At 53.2% G+C, this 17,631-nt stretch overlaps 3 protein-coding genes across 4 annotated transcripts; 2 read left to right on the top strand and 1 right to left on the bottom strand.

Moving 5' to 3' along the window:
- The first annotated feature begins 986 nt into the window (after positions 1 to 986).
- On the top strand, positions 987 to 11,698 carry LOC117652531 (organic cation transporter protein-like). Of its 2 annotated transcripts, none has more exons than XM_034397503.1 (11): positions 987 to 1,330; positions 5,278 to 5,657; positions 8,311 to 8,653; positions 8,729 to 8,835; positions 9,261 to 9,415; positions 9,502 to 9,670; positions 9,773 to 9,926; positions 10,011 to 10,171; positions 10,258 to 10,472; positions 10,661 to 10,842; positions 10,936 to 11,698. In XM_034397503.1, exons 2-11 carry the CDS (start codon positions 5,506 to 5,508, stop codon positions 11,083 to 11,085), a joined length of 1,788 nt encoding a protein of 595 aa, XP_034253394.1. In that variant the 5' UTR covers positions 987 to 1,330; positions 5,278 to 5,505; the 3' UTR covers positions 11,086 to 11,698. The 2 variants fall into 2 exon arrangements, with proteins under 2 accessions (XP_034253394.1, XP_034253395.1); XM_034397504.1 differs by lacking the exon at positions 987 to 1,330 and adding an exon at positions 2,397 to 2,548.
- A 181-nt stretch (positions 11,699 to 11,879) lies between these two features.
- Positions 11,880 to 13,166, top strand: LOC117652533 (ashwin-like). Its single transcript, XM_034397507.1, has 5 exons — positions 11,880 to 11,922; positions 12,031 to 12,176; positions 12,319 to 12,506; positions 12,607 to 12,922; positions 13,003 to 13,166. The coding sequence occupies exons 1-5, from the start codon at positions 11,895 to 11,897 to the stop codon at positions 13,057 to 13,059; spliced, it is 735 nt and encodes a 244-aa protein (XP_034253398.1). The 5' UTR covers positions 11,880 to 11,894; the 3' UTR covers positions 13,060 to 13,166.
- A 265-nt stretch (positions 13,167 to 13,431) lies between these two features.
- Positions 13,432 to 17,217, bottom strand: LOC117652532 (signal recognition particle 54 kDa protein). Its single transcript, XM_034397506.1, has 9 exons — positions 17,005 to 17,217; positions 16,362 to 16,538; positions 16,048 to 16,277; positions 15,799 to 15,949; positions 15,561 to 15,709; positions 15,228 to 15,489; positions 15,034 to 15,142; positions 14,679 to 14,945; positions 13,432 to 14,587 (listed from the first exon to the last, which is right to left on the bottom strand). Exons 1-9 carry the CDS (start codon positions 17,080 to 17,082, stop codon positions 14,490 to 14,492), a joined length of 1,521 nt encoding a protein of 506 aa, XP_034253397.1. The 5' UTR covers positions 17,083 to 17,217; the 3' UTR covers positions 13,432 to 14,489.
- Between the last annotated feature and the right edge of the window lie 414 nt (positions 17,218 to 17,631).

Below are 17,631 nucleotides of genomic sequence, written 5' to 3'. Positions count from 1 at the left end.
GTCATTTTTTCAGGGTGGACGGAGTTTCTGTGGCTGTCCGGTTCAAAAACACAACAGAGTAGAAAGTACGTGTGTGCCCAGGCAGTGCAAACGTGCGAGACTTCATAAAAGTCTTCGTCCATCAACCGAGCCTTGAATCGAGTCGTGCGTTCCGTCAGGCATGGATGACCTGGTGCACTGCAAAATCGGCGAGGCCCCGTGAAGGCCAGAGGTAGCCAGAGGGAGCTGGGGCCACGGGGCCGCTGGGGCGCCAAGAGGTGCCATGCAGGGTCGGCCGCTATCAGGCCGTAAAATGGGTCAGCAGTTGGCTCCTTAATGAATGGGGAGCGCCGAGAGAATTCGATGTCCGAGCACCTCCGCGATATCAGTGGAATTCTACTGATACTGTCTCCCGCCCCGCCACGCCACACCCCGACACGCCGTGCGCAAACTACGTCTCGATAGTGCTCTTTTACAAACACGCCCTGGGCGGTAAACAAAAGCACGTCGGACACTTCCCGAAAACCCCGGCGCAGCCTCAGGCCCACAGGCGCAGCCTGGCTCCTCGGCCGCCCGATTCCCAACGATCGCTCTGTCTCTCTCGCACCCCTTCGGGACGGCCCATGAGTGCGACAGAGACAGAGCGATGAAACGATCCCTGGAATCAGGCGCAGGATTACGCTGGATGACGTCACGCTAGTGTCGAGCGCAGGGGCGGCAGGGGCAAGCGTCAGCCTCGCCCTCGGCTCGGCCCTGCTCGGCCCTCGGCAGCCGAAAAGGCCGGACGAAGTCGTCTCGTCGCCATGAGTGCGTCACAGACCGACCGAAGAATCACTCCACGCCACCCCCAGCAGTGACGTCAGAGCGCCTCCCTTCTCCGGCGACGCGAGCGCGCTCTCCGGGCCTGCGGCCGGCCGGCGTACCACGCGGTAGCTGGCGAGGCCCGGAGGCGAGGCGGTGTCTCCCGCGTCGGCGTGTTGCGTCAGACGGCGAGCGGAGCAGCGGCCGAGCCACCCCGAACGCCCGGACGCGTCGCACCTCTGGGTCTGGCGGAGGGCGGCTGGCTTGGCGGTCCGAGCACGTCGTCGTCGTCGTGATGCCCGTGTCGAAGGCGGCGTGTCGTCCTGGCCCGCACCCCGCGCAGAGGCGCTCATTGCTTTGTTGACGTCGTCGGCCCTCGAGACGCTGCAGGCTGACGGCGTGCGCTGCACCCGGCCGCCCCGTCGGCGGAGGAGGAGGAGCACGGAGAGCGGCAGACGCAGACGACGCGCCGCGACGCCCGCCACGACGCGCCGCCATCATTGGCCGATCACCCGATCGCACTGATCGATTGGTCGGTCAAGTTGACGCGGTAAGTATAGAGTGCTACTTGTGTCCTGCCGGGACGGCGCCACTGCCCGTTTCCTGTGTGTGTGAGGAGTGTGTACATGTTTGTATCTGTAGTATGTGTGTGTATGTAAATGTGTGAGTGCTGGGCCCTTTCATCTTCAGTCGCTGCAACCCCCGTTTGCGTGCCACGCCGCCAACCAGCCGCAGAGCCTTGACGCCGCTCTGTCTCTCTCAGACCTTCACAGGACGCCCCATGAGTGCGAGAGAGACAGGGCGACGAAAATGACAGTTTTCTTTTGAGCTGGGATTTTTTTTTTGGCAGTAGGCCAAAAATTGAAAATTGACAGCTTGCACGTACTTTGTACACACGGGTCCCTGGTGGCCGTCGGTAGCCGCCCATTGAAATGTGCTTGTCCACTTGCCCCGTGGAATCTCTCAGGGCAGTGGCACCGAAGATGTCGTGCCGTCGTCCCTCCACCCCGAATGCGTTAAATCATTGCACAGCAAAAAAATCTCCGCTCGTTTGTTCCTGCAATCTTTGTTTTTATACTAATATTACCTTAGTTTTTGTGAGCATGCAATGAACTATCCTCTTTTTTGCTGTAATTCGAACGAGTAATTGCACCTGTGGTGCTCAAATTCGTGCATTTAAAAGGTCTTGCACTCGACAGATTCGACACCTGTCGCGTACTCCCCGCCCGATGGGCCTTCCCCAGGGCTGCCCTGGCTGGACTCGTGACGTCACTGCGACGTGATAACGGGGATGGCGTGACGTCACTCCAGTAAACACGGCGGCAGACGTTCTCCTGGCGGCGGGGCGGGCGGGGTGTGGTGGGGCGTGGGGCGCGGCGCGGTGGGGCGCGGCGGGGCGGCACGGCGACGGCGCGCGCGCTCAGCTGCTAGTATTCTGTGTGGCGCGCCGCTCGCGGCAGGAGTAAGCAGCAGCAGCAGCGGTAGAAGGAGAAGCAGTAGGAGTCGACATATCGGTGGCGTGTGTGTTTGTGTGTGTGTCGCGTGTGTACGAGTGTGTCGCCGCACGCCGCGCCGTGCAGCCCCGCCAGCCCGCCAGTCGCTGGGGAACTTCGCGCCGCATCGGATTGCCTCGCGCTGCTTCGCATTGCTTCCAACGCTTGGCATCACTTCGCCGGGCATCACCACGCCGCGCTCCGCCCCGCGCCCTCGCCGCCGTCAGTGCCTTCAGCGCCTTCCCGGCGAGCTGGCCGTGCTGGCCGTTGTCCTGGTGAGTGCCAGTGTCCCAGTGTAGGGCACGGTTAGAGTGGCGCGCCGGCGAGTGCCCGGCCGGCCAAGGGGCGCCTCATGAGGGCGAGAGAGACAGAGCGACGAAGACGACTCTCGGAATCAGACTTTAGGGCGACCGTAATCGGCGAATGTCCGCCAGTGGCGCCGCAACTTGCGTTTTCGTTTTGTGCGGTCGGAGGTCGGAAACAAGGGCGGGCCCAGAGAGGGATTCAGGGGTGATATCGCAAAAGTTGCCTACCTTCGGAGGGCTCCTCTAGTTATGAAGACATGTCGGGCACTCTGTAGAACATTCTGAATTCTGGCCTGTGACCTAGTAGGCAAGAGGCTCGTCAGTGAAACGGCTCCTGGGATGGGTGCAATTGTCGCGCTGATTGTGATTCCTGGGGGCTTTGCTTGATCCTCGAAGCACTTGCGCCAAGCTGCGCTTAGCCCGGCCCGGCCCGGCCGGCGCGGCGGGCATTGGTCCCCGCCCCGCGCCAAATGAAGTGGCGAAGCGGCGAAGCGGCGAAGCGGCGAAGCGGGCCCCCTCGCCTCGATCGATATGCAAAACGGGTGCTGCTGTGCTGCCGCCGCGCCACGGCCGCGCGCATGGCGGCATGGCGCACGCTGCACTGTAGGCTGGTACCAGGGCGTGCGGGGCGTGCAGGCCCGGGGGCGAATGACCCTGGCCGGCTGCTGCCGCCGCTCTGTCTCTCTCGCACTCATGCGGCGCCCCGCAAGGGTGCGAGGGAGACGGCGACGACAGTCTGCAGTCGGCCACGCCGTCGTGCACGCCGGCGCCAGGCTCCGGTCGTCCCCTATTTGCTCATCTTGCCGATTTGCCGGAGCTTCTGTCTCTCTCGCACTCATGGGGCGTGTCGCACGGGTGCGAGAGAGACAGGGCGACGGCGGTTCGTCTCGGTGCACGCGCGGCGCTAATCACCGCCATCGCGTGATACGTGCATCTTATCTATCGAGAAAGGTGGCGGTCCGTTTTGGCGAAGCTCCGTCTCTCTCGCACTCATTCGGTGTTCCGTAAGGGTGCGAGAGAGAGAGAGAGAGAGAAGAATCGGCTTGCTGCCGGTCCTCCCCCTGGCCGACAAGGCAGGCCCGCGCTGCGCAGGGCGACGCGCCAGTCCGTCGTTTGGGGAAATGAGACTGAGACGAACACCGTGCCGGGCGCCCGCTACGCCCGCTACGCCGGGCACAGCTTTCGTCCGTCTTTATCTGGTGGAGTGGGGCTTGGCCGGCGTGGCCGGCGTGGCCGGCTTGCTGGGATCGGGGCCCGATAGCCTCTCGTATCCTCACACGCGTGCATGAGAGCAGAGCAGAGCGTTCCTTCTAAATTGGTCCGGGCCGCCGCGCACCGAGCACGCCGTCGGCGCCTAGTCGACTCAAAGGTCGCCGTCGGTGACGTCACTGGGGAAGGAATCGACACCACCGCGTTTCCCTCGTTCGTTGTTTTTCTCTCTGTCGGTCATTGCTCTCTGCCTATCGCCGGATTTCCGAAATTTTGATCGCATTGCTGCCGGTCCAACGTACAGTCCGGAGCTAGCTCGGCGACGGCCTACCTGTTGCGCTGCTCTGCTGCTCTTTGCACCGGACTGTACCCGACGAAAAGGTGCACTCGACAGGCGCAGGGGCCGTTGCCTCGGGGCCCGTCTTGGAGGAGCGTTCGGTTTCAATGGGAACGCTGAGGCGCAGTCGCACGCTTCGTTCAAACGTAAAACTGCGACCGAAGCCGGATCCGCCCTTGCCTGTGCGCCAACGCCGTGTCCGTGTCGGCTGTAGGCCCAGAGGCGCCGGGGGCCGCAGGGCCGCACCGCGAAATGGCTTGGGTCATCCCCGCGGCCATGTGTTGTGTTGACGCTGCCTAATTGAATCCACTTGGTCGTGATTGCGCGGCGCTGTGCGTGTCGCGTGACCGATTTGCCGTCCCGTCCGGGTCCAGACAGTGGTCCAGTCGGCCAGCGCGCCGCTTGCCGCTTCTAGTGGCGTCGCACGCCGGCGCGGCGAATCGAGTGCGCTAGACGGCGGCTTGTTCACTGTAAAACGACAATTTGTTTTAGCGTGTACGTACGTAGGGATGCACAGCGTCTGGTGAGGCCGTGGCAGTCGAAACTACCCTCCCCCAGTGAAAACCCATCCAAAACTTTGTCGCGCAGGGCGGACATTTAGAAACCAAAATTCACTAGTTAGATGTGGGTCCCGAGCTTCGGGCTCCGCGCCGCGTGCCGGAGGGCTAGGCCCCTCGCACAATCGCATGAAAGTGGCGGATAATGTTACTGAATGGCCAGACACTTGGGCGATAGTCGTCTCAGGGGCAAAGGGGAGGTCATGCCCTCCATGCCGCGTCCGTGCCTTGCTGTCTGCCCGTGACTGGATCCCACCAGAAACGCTACGACGCCTGGTAAATGAGCTGCCCCGTCTGCCCTGCACTGATAAGATTATTTGCGTCAATACCGCAGCTGGCGGCGTCCCTCCCTCGCGCCGTCGCTGGAAAGCCCCCCCCCCCTCACTCTCTCACACACATTCACACACGATTCCCGGTTCATGATGCCCGCTTCCAGCAATTGGAAAATCGTTTCTGGTCCATTTTCTGGACGGGACACTTGAACTTGGGCACACGGGTGGGTGGTTGCTACAAGGGCTGCGGCCTTGCCGACGCGTCGTTTGCTAGTTGAATTCATCAACTTGCGGTAGTTGAAGTAACCAACTTGTGGTTTGCAGGTGCGGCGCGAGATCGAGGCATGAGACTCGTCTTCGGCCGGTATGCAGCACTGGACCTGCAGAAGAGTAAAGGCTATGCTTGACGCCTCGGCGTAGCGGCAGCAGCACAGCAACAGAACAGCGCACCCAGCCGCCGCGGCAGGCACCGACCGCCCGGCCCGCCAGCGCCTCCCCCTTGTTGGACTCGACGGCGAGCACCGCCACCACCAGGCCGCCACCGCCGCCACCATGACGCGCGCCGACCTGGACACCATCCTGCTGCAGCTGGGCGACTTCGGCCGCTTCCAGTTCGCCAACTACGTCGCCATCAGCTTCCCCATCCTGTTCTCCGCCATCTACACCCTGACGTATGTCTTCACGGCCAAGGATCTGGAATACAGGTGAGTGATGGCTGGAGCGGGCGAGGCTGTCTCTCGCGTGCGGAATACGAGAGTCGCTCTGTCTCTCTCGCACCCATGGGGCGTCCCGTGTGGGTGCGAGGGAGACAGCGACAGAACGACTCTGCAGCGGCGGGGACGGGGTGTGCTTCCTGGCTGCCGGGGCAGTGCCGGGGCAGTGCCAGGCTGTCTGGCAGCGGTGCCAGCCGAGTGATTCAGAAGAGCGGCTTTGTCTCTCTCGCACTCTTACGGAGAGCCCCATGAGTGCGACAGAGACAGAGCGACGAGACGGCTCTTCGCTCGGCAGGAGCGTGCACGGCGTCGGCGTGTCGCGGTGACCTTGACCCACTGCAAGCGCACGAGTGGCAGTGTGACTTAACGTAACGGCCACCTTGTGTGACTCGTACTTCGAACGGCCACCGCCAGCGCAGACGCGGCGTGGGACTGGGCGTGGGCGTCGCCCGGTGGCGGGTCCAGAGCCGGCCTGGGGGAGAGGGCGGTCGGAGTCGCACGTCTTGCCTGCTTACAGTGTGGCGTTCTGCCCGACTTTGAGGCGGCTGTCTAGAGGTCGGTTGTCCTGTCGGCCCCACTGGATCCGCTTTTTGGTTCCCGCGGTGCTGGGCCGCTGGGCCATGCCATCCGCCCTGGCTGCCCTGGCTGCCCTGGCCGCTAACTTGGCTAACTGGGTAAAGTGGTTTGCCGGCCTTTACCGGCCGGATTCTGGATTTGCCTCGTTGCCCCGCGGCTCCGCGGCCTTGCGAACCTTCAAGGCCGCCACGTGGGCGGCGCCGAGGACGCTCTGTCTCTCTCCCACTCATGAGGGTCCCGTGCAGGTGCGAGAGAGACAGAGCGACGAAAACGACTCTCTGAATCAGTGTGCCGCAGCATGCCACCGACGTGTCCAGCAGCTGCTTCCGAGCGGTCGCGCTGTCTCCCTCGCACTCGTGGGGCGTTGCGCGGTTGCGAGAGAGACGGAGCGGTGTGCCGGCCACCGGGCCACCGGTGAGACGATGCACCTTTGAGTCCGGCCGGTAGCACGCGGCTAGTGACGGAGCACGTTTGAGTGGCACGAGCGAACTGGTTGCAACCGCCCAAAACCAGACACCGGACGCTTTTCCCAGGATCTCTTGTTGTTGTTTTTGGCAAGGCCGTCATCCGCGGCCGCTTGCCTGCTTAGCGTAAGCGCGGATCCAGAGGGGGGCGGATGGGGGGGGGGACAATTTGCCCCCCCCCCTGACTTCTAGCGCCTCAAAGGTAGGCAAACAGCGACACGGCCCACCCCCTTCCGCCCTGGATCCGCCACTGCCTCGTCGCGCGGCTTGTCGCATGCTGCGCGTCTGCGCGTGCGGCTCGCCGATATGGCCGTCGCCCTGTCCCTCTCGCACCCCTACGCGACGCCCCATGAGAGCGAGCGAGACAGCGGCGACGGCACGGTCCGGAATCCCATTGCTGGTGCCCTGGCTCGCCTTTGTGCAGTTCGGCCTTCTGCGTTCCGTTTTGAATTATTTTTCACCGACCGACGGACGGCAAGGCAGTGTGCGCGCTGTTGCTCCTCGTCACAGACGCGATCCTTGGAGTCGGGCTGCTATGGCCTAATACCGCAGCAAGCTTTATTGGCTCGGGCCTCCCTATGAAATTGAAACCCAGCGGAGCGATTCCGAATCGATTCGCCTATCTGTCTCTCTCTCTCTCGCATCCGGCGTTCCGTAGGGGCGACAGAGACAGAGCGATGAAGCGCCCGGCACTAATCCCGACCGCGGAGATAACCGAATTGAAGGCCGCTTTAAACGCTTCGGTTAAGTGGCATTCCTTGCCCCAGTGTGTCGCCCCGTGTTGTGACGGCCCACGTGGCTGGGCGTGTGCGCCGCGTGGCGGCGTGGCGCTGCACTACCTGGCCGTGGCGCCGTGGCGATGACGTAACGCACGTAACGCGTTGCGGTACCAGTCTACCAGTGTCGCCACCGTGATCCCGTTTCCCACGCGCGTTTCCGATGTGCCCGACGTGAACGCCGTTCGGAAGCTCTGTCTCTCTCGCACCCTCATGGAGAGCTCCGTGAGTGTGAGTGAGACAGAGCGACGAGGCGACGCTTGACGCACCCCCTGGGAGACGCCCCTTTGCGCGCGAAAGAGAGAGCGAGCGGCGAAACCGACTGTGTTTGGAATCGCGCGCTGCGACAGCCAAGTGCTGCCCCGCCCCGCCCCGCCGGTGTAGGAGTGGAGCCGACAATGTCGTGGCACACTGCTCTGCTTGCCCAACGCCTTGGCTGTCTTTGGCCCGCGTCCAGAGCCTCAGTGCTGAGTGTCCGCCGTGTCCGATTATCCGACGACGCCGCGGCACCGCACTGGTTCTAGTTCCTTCTCGCCCCGAAAGTGAGAGCCCCGCCGCCCTGCCAACAGGTTAGCGTACAGTGCGCCACGAGTACCTGGGCCCCAACGGTGTCGCGGCCGCGCGTGGAGCCGCAGCGCGCAGCACCGATTAATCTGCACGCTCAGAAACAACAGTGTTGTGACATGAGTAGGCCGAAATTTCCCGCGGCGCGCCAGGAAGGCTTGCCAACCCCAGTCCACCTGCGAGGCGGCAGGCTGGGGGTTGGAAAACCTTTTCGTTCAGTGACACTGTAACTCTAGTTATAACCTCTTCTCTCTCTGCCCCCAGATGCCGCATCCCGGAGTGCGAGGGGCTGGGCAGCCCGCTCGCCAGCGCCCTGGGCGGGCACGTCGTCCAGGGCGGCGACCTCGTCGGCGTGGCGTCCAAGGCCACCAAGGCGGCCGGGCTGCCGCGCCAGCAGTACATCCCGGACTGGCTGGTGCACGCCGTGCCGCACGAGGGCAGGGCGCCCAAGAACTGCCACCGCTACGCCCCCGCCGGCCGGCCCGGACCCGCGGTGCCCAATGGGTCGCGCTCCGACTGCCCCGCCGAGCTGTTCTCGCGGACCGAGGTGGTGCGCTGCCAGGACTGGGTGTTCGAGCCCGGCCAGATGAACTCCATCGCCAGCGAGGTACTTGCACCTGCACGAACCTCCCCCCCCCCTCCGGTTGAAAGGCTTACTGAACTTTGGATCTTTGTTCTCCAGTGGAACATCGTCTGCGACGAGAACAAGTGGCAGCTGTCCATCGTGGGCACGATCAACAACATCGGCCTGTTCGCGGGGCTCCCCTTCGCCGGCTTTTTCTCGGACAGGTAAGCCTCCCCGGAGTCCGAGTGGCTGGCGGTGGCTGGCCGCGGCTCGGCGTTGGCGGGCTGCGGCAGTGCGTCGCGGTGCGTCGCAGTGCGTCGTGCACGTGGTTCCCGCCAAGGTCGCCTCTCTTCGCCGCCTCGTCACTCACGTCTTTCAAGGACTGGGAAGGCATTCCGCTGGACTCTTTGTTCGGCCAGCATGGCATACTGCACCGGTACTGCAGTATCCGAGCAGGCGTGCATCCAGGCTTTTTCAGAGAGGGGGAAGTAGCGCTTTTTTTCCGAACAGGCTCAAAGCAGTGCTGGTTGCGTTGCGTACCCTCCAGGCGGCCTATCTGATCTCTAAAGGGGACCACCCCTTCCCCCTCTGGATCTGCCCCTGTGGCCTGTATTGAAGGCAGTATTTCATTAGTTTTTTCTCCGCGTAGGTTTGGCAGGAAGGCGCTGCTGTTCTGGTCGTGGGGCATCACGTGCTGCATGGGCATCGTGCGCTCCTTCGCCACCAACCTCGTCATGATGCTGACCTTCGAGTTCCTGGACGCCTTCTTCGGGGCGGGCGTCTTCAGCGCGGGCTTCATCCTGGGTGAGTGCGGGAGACTTTACCAGTGTTGCCCCTGTGGGCTGCAAGACTCTTGACAGAGGCTAATGGATGTCTTTTGGTGGGCGCAGCGCTGGAGTTCGTGGGCCCGGACAAGCGCGTGGTGGCGGGCACCGTGCTCAACCTCTTCTACTCCGCGGGGCAGGTGCTGCTGGGGGCCGTGGCCTGGGCGGTGTTCGACTGGCGGTGGCTGCTGCGCTCCATCTACATCCCCGGCTTCCTGTGCTTGCTGCTGCTGTGGTGAGTTTCTTTTGTGACACTCTCTCGCACTCGCTTGCGAGAAAGACAGCGCGACGGACGCTGGTGGTGCGGTGGTGTGATTGCTCTCTCTGCTTTGGCCAGGCCCACCCCCGAGTCCGTGCGGTGGCTGGCGTCGAAGGGGCGCTACGCTGAGGCGGACAGCATCATCCGGAAGGTGGCCAAGTTCAACAGGGTGGTCATCAACGAGGCCCTCGAGGACCGCGTCGACCTGGTGCAGGTTAAGTCGGAGGACACGGTGCGTACAAAAGGATTTAGTGTGGTGTGACCCGAAAAAGGGCCCGAAGCCGAAGTAGTCACGGTGCGATTTGTTTGGGTTCAGGACAAGCAGAAGGACTCTGAGAAGGGACTGCTGGGGAAGTCCCAGAAGGACCTCGACAGGCAGGACCAGGCGGAGGCGGGCGGCAGCACCTTCAGCAACCTGCTCAACACCTTCAAGTCCTCCAGGCTGCTCTTCCGGTTCCTCAACTGTTCATACTGCTGGTAAGAAATTCTAAGCAATTATTTTCTCAAATAATTTTGTCTGCGTCTTCCCGCACGGTGTGACTCATTGTCCTCCCTCCCCCCAGGATGGCCAACACCTTCGTGTACTACGGCCTGTCGCTGAACTCGGTGTCCATGGCGGGCAACGACTACCTCAACTTTATCCTGGTGACGCTCATCGAGCTGCCCGCGCTGCTGGCCCAGCTGTGGCTCATGAACATCTTCGGCCGACGGTCGTGCCTGTCCAGCACCATGATCATCGCCGGGGCCTGCTGCGTCTCGTTCCTCGTCATCCCTGAAGGTGAGGGAGATAGAGAGGAGTGAGAGCGCGGGCGAGAGAGGCAGCCCTCGCAATCGGCGTGTGCAACGGGACTGCCTACCCGGAGTATCGCAGGCGCTATCGTCCCGCGGCCGCGGCATCTCGGTAGAAGAAAACTGATTGACCGTCGTTGTTTTGTTTCTGACGTGGATGGTGTTGTGTTTCCGCAGACTACCTGTACACGAAGCTGACCACGTTCATGATCGGCAAGTTCGCCATCACCATCTCGTTCGCCGTCATCTACGTGTACACGGCCGAGCTGTTCCCCACCAACGTGCGCCACTCGCTACTCGGCTATTGCTCCATGTTCGGCCGCATCGGCTCCATGCTGGCTCCGCAAACGCCCTTGCTGGTGAGTCGTGGTCCTTCAGGCCATACATGACTGCTGGGGTCGGGCTCCCTGCTCCCTTCGGAAACTCACTCCCCTCCCGTTTATGTGCTGCAGGCCACAATCAACGCCAGCCTGCCGCTGACGCTGTTCGCGGTGTCGTCCATCATCGGGGGAGTCCTCTCCTTGTTCTTCCCTGAAACCAAAGACAAGTCTCTGCCGGACTCCATCAAGGAAGCTGAAGAGATCGGCAAATCCGATCGCTAGGTTCACTGTTTGTGGCACGGTCGGGTTTTTCTCTCAAACGAACTGATTCAAATTAATTAAGAAGTTTCTCCTCCAGTTCACACTCACGACAGACAATAGTCCGATTTTGTTTCGTACCATTATTGCTTCATTCACCAAACAGTATTTAAAGAAACAAGGCTGTGTGACAAGTGGATTAGTTCTCACTTGATTTATGAGATATTTATTTATTGTAGAGACATTCCATGATGTTTTTCAACTAAACGCCAATGCTTCATGTTATTTAATGTGAAAATGTGAAGTTTCAATCAGTACCATTTTTTATATTAGGACTGTATAGACCCTTGCTGACTTTTGGACAAAGTACAGTATGTATATTTTTATGAATAAGTGTGAAAGTTTTTAGAAACTTTCAGTTACGTTATTTTTATATAATCTAGTTTTGTCTTCCAGTGATTTCAGTGTTTGTTGTCACATAATCTAAGAGTTAATAATTTTTATGTACTGAACAAATGACACTTATCATATTTATGGCTCAGTTTGTGATAATGACGTACTCTAAAGTTGTGTTTCGCTGTGCCAAATTTGGTAATTATTTATTAAAATAAATAATCCTTGTAATTCATTTGTGTAATTCGTCTTAAGTTCTTGAGGAATCTAATCCATTCTACCAAAACACGTAACTGCCTCCAACTGAAAGACTGCAATCCTTCATTCCTGCAATGCACCTACACCTGCATTGTCCCCTCCCAGCATGATTTTGAAATTAGCGCGCCTTTGAGCAGAGCAGTGCTGCCAAATTAAGAAAGCTAGCTCCACTGGTGAACTCAATGAATACTTTGAGAAGATGCATGAGAAGTTCGTAAATGTCTTAGGCTCGTTTCAATTAAATTTTGTTGTTGTATGTTTTCTTTTTTAAGACAACAATCTGTATTTTTATAATCATATTGGGTCTGTTGGGTTTAGACAGGGTCGACCGCTGCCGCTTCTGCTCAAAAACCAATATGGCGAACCAAAACATAACCACAAAAATGTGTGAAGACAATCCCGTATTTAAATATTTATGCCCCAGTTTACTTTCTGAGAAAGATATACTAGAAGAATTGAAAGCAGTACGTAATTTACTTCCCTTGAAAGAACATTTTATTTATCGATTTTTTGAAATCGACAAAGGTTATGTTATACTTAACATTTTGTCGTGATCAACTTTCTGAGATGTAATACATGTTCTTGTTTTACCAATCTGTGTTTCAGAGATGTTTTAAAATTAAAGGCTTGGAGCGAAAAAGTAAAGATGAACTTACTGAAATTTTTATTCGGCATCTAATGCCCCTGCCACAACGAACTTTCCCTAATAATCATCATGGCAAGCTCATCAATCAGATGATTCAGAAGGAAGGTTTCTTATCCAGACGGGCTGGAAGATCAGAGGAAAGAAAAACGTTAGTACCATTTTTCAATGCATGTTCTGAATTATCAACGCTTTCCTTAGAGTGCACAGAATGATGAATGGGGCATGTTGTTTTCTTTTCTTTTCTGCAGTTCGTTACAGTTCGGATTTAGTGACAAAATTAAACAAGATTCTAAATCGTCGTCATTAGTGGGAGCTGGAAGTTCTTCCTCACCCTCCGGTGACCGTTTAAAGCCACCAATTGACTCCCCTCATCTACAGACGCGGAGGATATCTTTGACAAAGTCAACATCATCTTCATCAAATTCTTCCTTAGACAAAGTTATTATTAAAGACAGGTCGAAGGAAAGAAAAAATTCCTTAGAATCAGATGGTCAGAGAAACAGCAGTGAAGTTAAAGAAACTGAGCCTAAAAAAGTGGAACTTAAGAGGTCACATTCTACTGAGGTGAATATAATGTAACATGAAGTATTTCAACCTTATTAAAATTAATTCAGTTGTATGTAATCTGTGATTATCTCTTACAGAGTAATGAAGACACATCTCCATCTAAAAAATCAAGGCAAAGAATTGCTTGGCCATAGGTATTTTTATTTAATTTCATTATAATTTTTTGTTTTTTCCAATTGGTTTTTGATTGGGAACAATGTGTTAATTGAATGAATTCATGAGTACATGGGATTGTTGAACAGACTGGTTTCTTAATCGTCTCTTTCCTGCCCCAGCAAAAATTCAAGTTGAACTTGTTAAGTAATTTAGACAGTCATGTCATGTTAGGAGTAACATTATTGATTGCTTCAGCCATGTGAGAAATTTATGAACCATAGCAGAATTTCCAGTTTTCCCATATGGCTAAAATGGAATAAGATTCTAGTGTTTTTATTTGAGGTCATGACTTTATTCTGGCTGTTTCACATATGCTCTACATCACACAATTTGTCATTATTGAACTCCGGTTTGAAAGATATAAACTCTGATACATATTCTTTAATATACAAGGAATCAACACCAACAAGCTTGAAGTCGCACAGTTTAGAGCTTGACTGCATGATCTCAAGGCAAGGATTGATACTTTCAGCATGATGGACTAAAAGAGAGAGGCAATGGGTCCTATGGATTTCTGAGCTTGAGCTGGCCATGAGCACATGAAAACAATAAGAAACTATCTGATCTATACTCATATGAAATGCAACAAATTTTGAAACACTAGAAAGACAAAATTTTGTTTTATTATCAAAAACAAATACGAGGCACAAAGTCAGCTTTTTATCTTCTTTTTTTTCCTTTGACAGTTCAACACAGTGATTTACTTCATGACAGACTCACATATAAACACATTCTATAAAACTTAAGACATGAAAACTATGCAATCTTATCAAACATGATGACAAAGTTCAAAGATACTAGAAAAGTAAAACAATTGGTTGAAATCAATGACCAGCATTCACCTGCCTCCTTTCCTAATGGTAACAATGGAATGGCCCTTCACACATATTGCTCCAGAAAAAATGTACAAATGATAAAAACAACCAGTAGCAGTAACATGCTACCTTAACAAAAGCAACATTTTCCATTAGTATGTTTTCTGGTTAAAACATAACTTTCCCTTTCTATCAAAATAAGATCAGTCCAATTGAAAAATAAAATCAGACAAATACTTACAGAGTACTTCAGGCAGGAAAAGAAAACAACAAAAAAAAACTTAAAAAAAAAAAAGATTGGAAGATCAAAGCTGCAGCTCTATGTCAACACCACACCTCCACCACTCTTCAATAATGAGCTATGCTTGCATGGATATGCAGCAAACACCCCAAGACAGTTCTTTCTTGTCAAACCAAAATATCACTCTCCTTTCTCACTTAACATCAATAAACACAAAGAGACATCTTGCACCAAAAAACATAACAATCAAAAAGTTTAAAAGTACTGATGTGTCTCAAAAGAGAAAGTGTTTTTGGGGTGCATTTATTCCTGGGTACAATAAAATTCACAGTTCTTAAAAAAGGAGTTTTCTTCATGACTTTCCTCCAAATCCACCCATTAGATTCCCTAAACCACCTGCTGCGCCTTGTTGTAACTGTCTCATCATGTTTTGAAGACCATTCATGCCACCTGAGAACAAAATTTAAATTCAATACATCTAGTTTTGGCAGCAGTGTTTAAACATAGAAAGGGAAAGAAATAGACCAGAATGCAAACTCACCCATTTGTTGTAGCACTCTTGGATCCATCATCTTTGCCATTTGTTGATTGAGTTTAGCCATTTGATTAGGGTTAACATTCTTAGCCATATCTCCTCCTTTGAATAATCCCTTGATACCACCCATCCTTTTAACCACAGCAGCAAACTTAGTGTACTGTGCAATAAGGTCCTTTACTTCTTTCTCAGTGACACCTGCACCTTGAGCAACTCGGGTAACCCGCCCTTGTTGTTTGCTAAATAGCTTGGCGCCATCTCTATTGTCTAACTCTAAAAAGAAATGGAAGCACAATTTTTGATGAATCAGTCCCTTTGCTTCATGTAAAATAGATTGTTTTAAAATATGGAGATAATTTACCTTTATCGTTCATACTATCCATTATTGTCATTAGGCGCTTCAATCGGGCCATAGATTCTTGTTCACTGCCTTTAGATAAAATATCCTGACTGAAACCTGGGATCATACCCTATGAAGAAAAGGAAGATGAAGATTTATGATTCTGGTTGTTCAAACAAAATTGTAATAGAACTAAGCCTCCTCACTCAAATTACCATTATCTGTGAGAAGGGACCCATCTTCATAATATTTTGAAACTGTTCATACATGTCACGAAGGGTGAACTGGCCATGTTTAATTTTCTCAATTAGTTCTTCATTGTCGTCAAGATCAAGCTCCTTCACTTTATCCATCAGACCTTCAATATCACCCATACCAAGTAATTTGCTTATGAAGGGCTTTGTTTTAAACGGTTCCAGATCATCAATATGTTCTCCAGTACCAATAAAGATTACAGGACTGTTGGTGGCTGCCACACTGAATGGGTAAAAGAAGGTGTAAAACACTCGAAAAAGCTCATGATTGATAGATGAGTGGTGAATACTTACGCACTGAGAGCACCACCACCCTTGGCATGGCCATCTAACTTTGTGATAATCACGGAACCTACATCAACCTTCTCTTTGAAAGCTCTTGCTTGACCCTCACAAGCTTGACCAATTGTGGCATCCATAACAAAAATAGCATTGTCCGGTTTCTGTAAATTTTTAAATAAAAATCATCAATGAGCTGGAGGAGGTACAGCAGGACAAGATGTTAGATTAAAACTGGAAAATCTTAACTTACAATAGCATTAGAGACAGCCAACATTTCTTCAAAGAGAGATTCTTCTTGTTTGTGCCTTCCACTGGTATCCACAATAATAATTTCAAAGCCTTCCCTCTTAAACATCTCTACACCATCTTGGGCAATAACTACTGGATCTACTTCGGTGTAACTAAGAGGTAAGAGAAACACATATTTTATTCAGACGTTCGGGCTAAGAAAGTTTTTGAAAATATTAGGATATATTTTGAAACCAATGATTATAAATACCTTCCATAGAATGGAATTCTTGCCTTTGTGGCATTCTGTTTAAGCTGGTCATATGCACCAGCTCGGAAAGTATCAGCACACACCAAACAGGCCTTCCAGTTTTTCTTGAGGTAGTGATATGCCAATTTGGTACACGTTGTAGTTTTACCAGAACCTTGCAGACCAACAAACATTATAATATTTGGCTTTCCTTTCACAGGCTGATATGGTTTTACTCCAGGGTCGACAAGCTGAAAATTAATATTATTATGATCAACAAAACTTCCATTATTTTTAAAACTGGAGGACATGCTCTAGTAAGAGTTAACACATACCTTGACAAGCTCCTTGAAAACAGCACTCTGAATCATCCGACGCTTGTTAAGACCACCAGCCATCTCCTCAAAGTCAATAACTGACCGAACATTTTCACGGAGTTTTTTCACCAAACGAATATTTACATCAGCTTCCAACAAGGCTGCACAAATTTCCTTAAGCATAGCATTGAGAACCTGAAATTTAATAGGAGGAAAGCGAAAAATTAATGCTAGTGGCCTCATTTAAAAATGGTGTAAGTGAAAATGAAAACATCTTGTGAAAAGTAGGTAAATTTAATTTTTCTGACGCTGAGAGGTGATCTTTAACCGTAGCTTAGTGGTTAATTCAGTGAAATTTAACTAAGGACACTGTCTCTCAGGTCAGACGAACCCGTAAAGATAAATAAAACAGCTTTATGAGCAATCAAAATATGCCATCATAACAGACAGCCAATGCCTACTGCCATATGCGGGTGCACCACACATTAGGCCACAACCATTTTACGGTGCAATGCCTGCGTACGGAACCACTGAAATTTGCGCAACGGTCTGTAGCGAAGAGTTTAATAAATGACGGCATATTGGTGTGAAATTGTGTTTGTAAGTGTCATTTGGGAATTTCCCTGCTCAGGTTAGGTTCATGAACGGAGGTGTTACTTGCCTCTTCATTGATGACCGTGGCATTGCTGAGCGACCGCAGAGCGGAAGTAATCTTCCGCCCTAGATCTGCTAACACCATTGTTGCTGTTTATAATGAAAAAAATCACAAATAATTCAATGTTTTCCTCATTCGCACTTGACTATTTTGCTTTCTGGCACAGCGCAGCCATGCACAAGCTGTCAGCTGTTTGCGAGAGCCAACAAAGCAGTCTGCATGCGGCGTTGCCACCTCAGGCGGTCGTGTGGTATTTGCTTGGGCTGGTTAAGCTAGTTGAATCTTTAGCGAAGTGACAAAAATTGAATTGTTTCAAATTTTTCTTCTCAGTACATTTTAAACGTTGGTTTGAAACCCAAGACACGTTTTATTTCTATCACATCAGTTTCACGGACTTTGTTTCCGTGTTGGTAGAAGTTGTTTCATTTTTCATGAGAAATTGTGCATCCAGTACTTCACGTGTTAGAGTCCTAAAGGCCCTAAAGGGGAGATCCGCGAACCGCGTCTTGACTTCTGACCGATTTTGGTGCTCATACTGACGACCAAAATGTCCGCCATGCGCTTCCGCTTCCGGCTTGCGTTTTTAAGATTCGTCTGGCAGAGCCTGAAAACGTCTAAACAGTTTGCATCTGA

Source organism: Thrips palmi, unplaced genomic scaffold (assembly GCF_012932325.1).
Source record: "Thrips palmi isolate BJ-2018 unplaced genomic scaffold, TpBJ-2018v1 HiC_scaffold_7, whole genome shotgun sequence".
In the NCBI taxonomy this organism is placed as follows: Eukaryota; Metazoa; Arthropoda; class Insecta; order Thysanoptera; family Thripidae; genus Thrips; species Thrips palmi.
The sequence above is the reverse complement of the archived record's forward strand: the minus strand, read 5'-3'. Positions and strand labels throughout refer to the sequence as shown.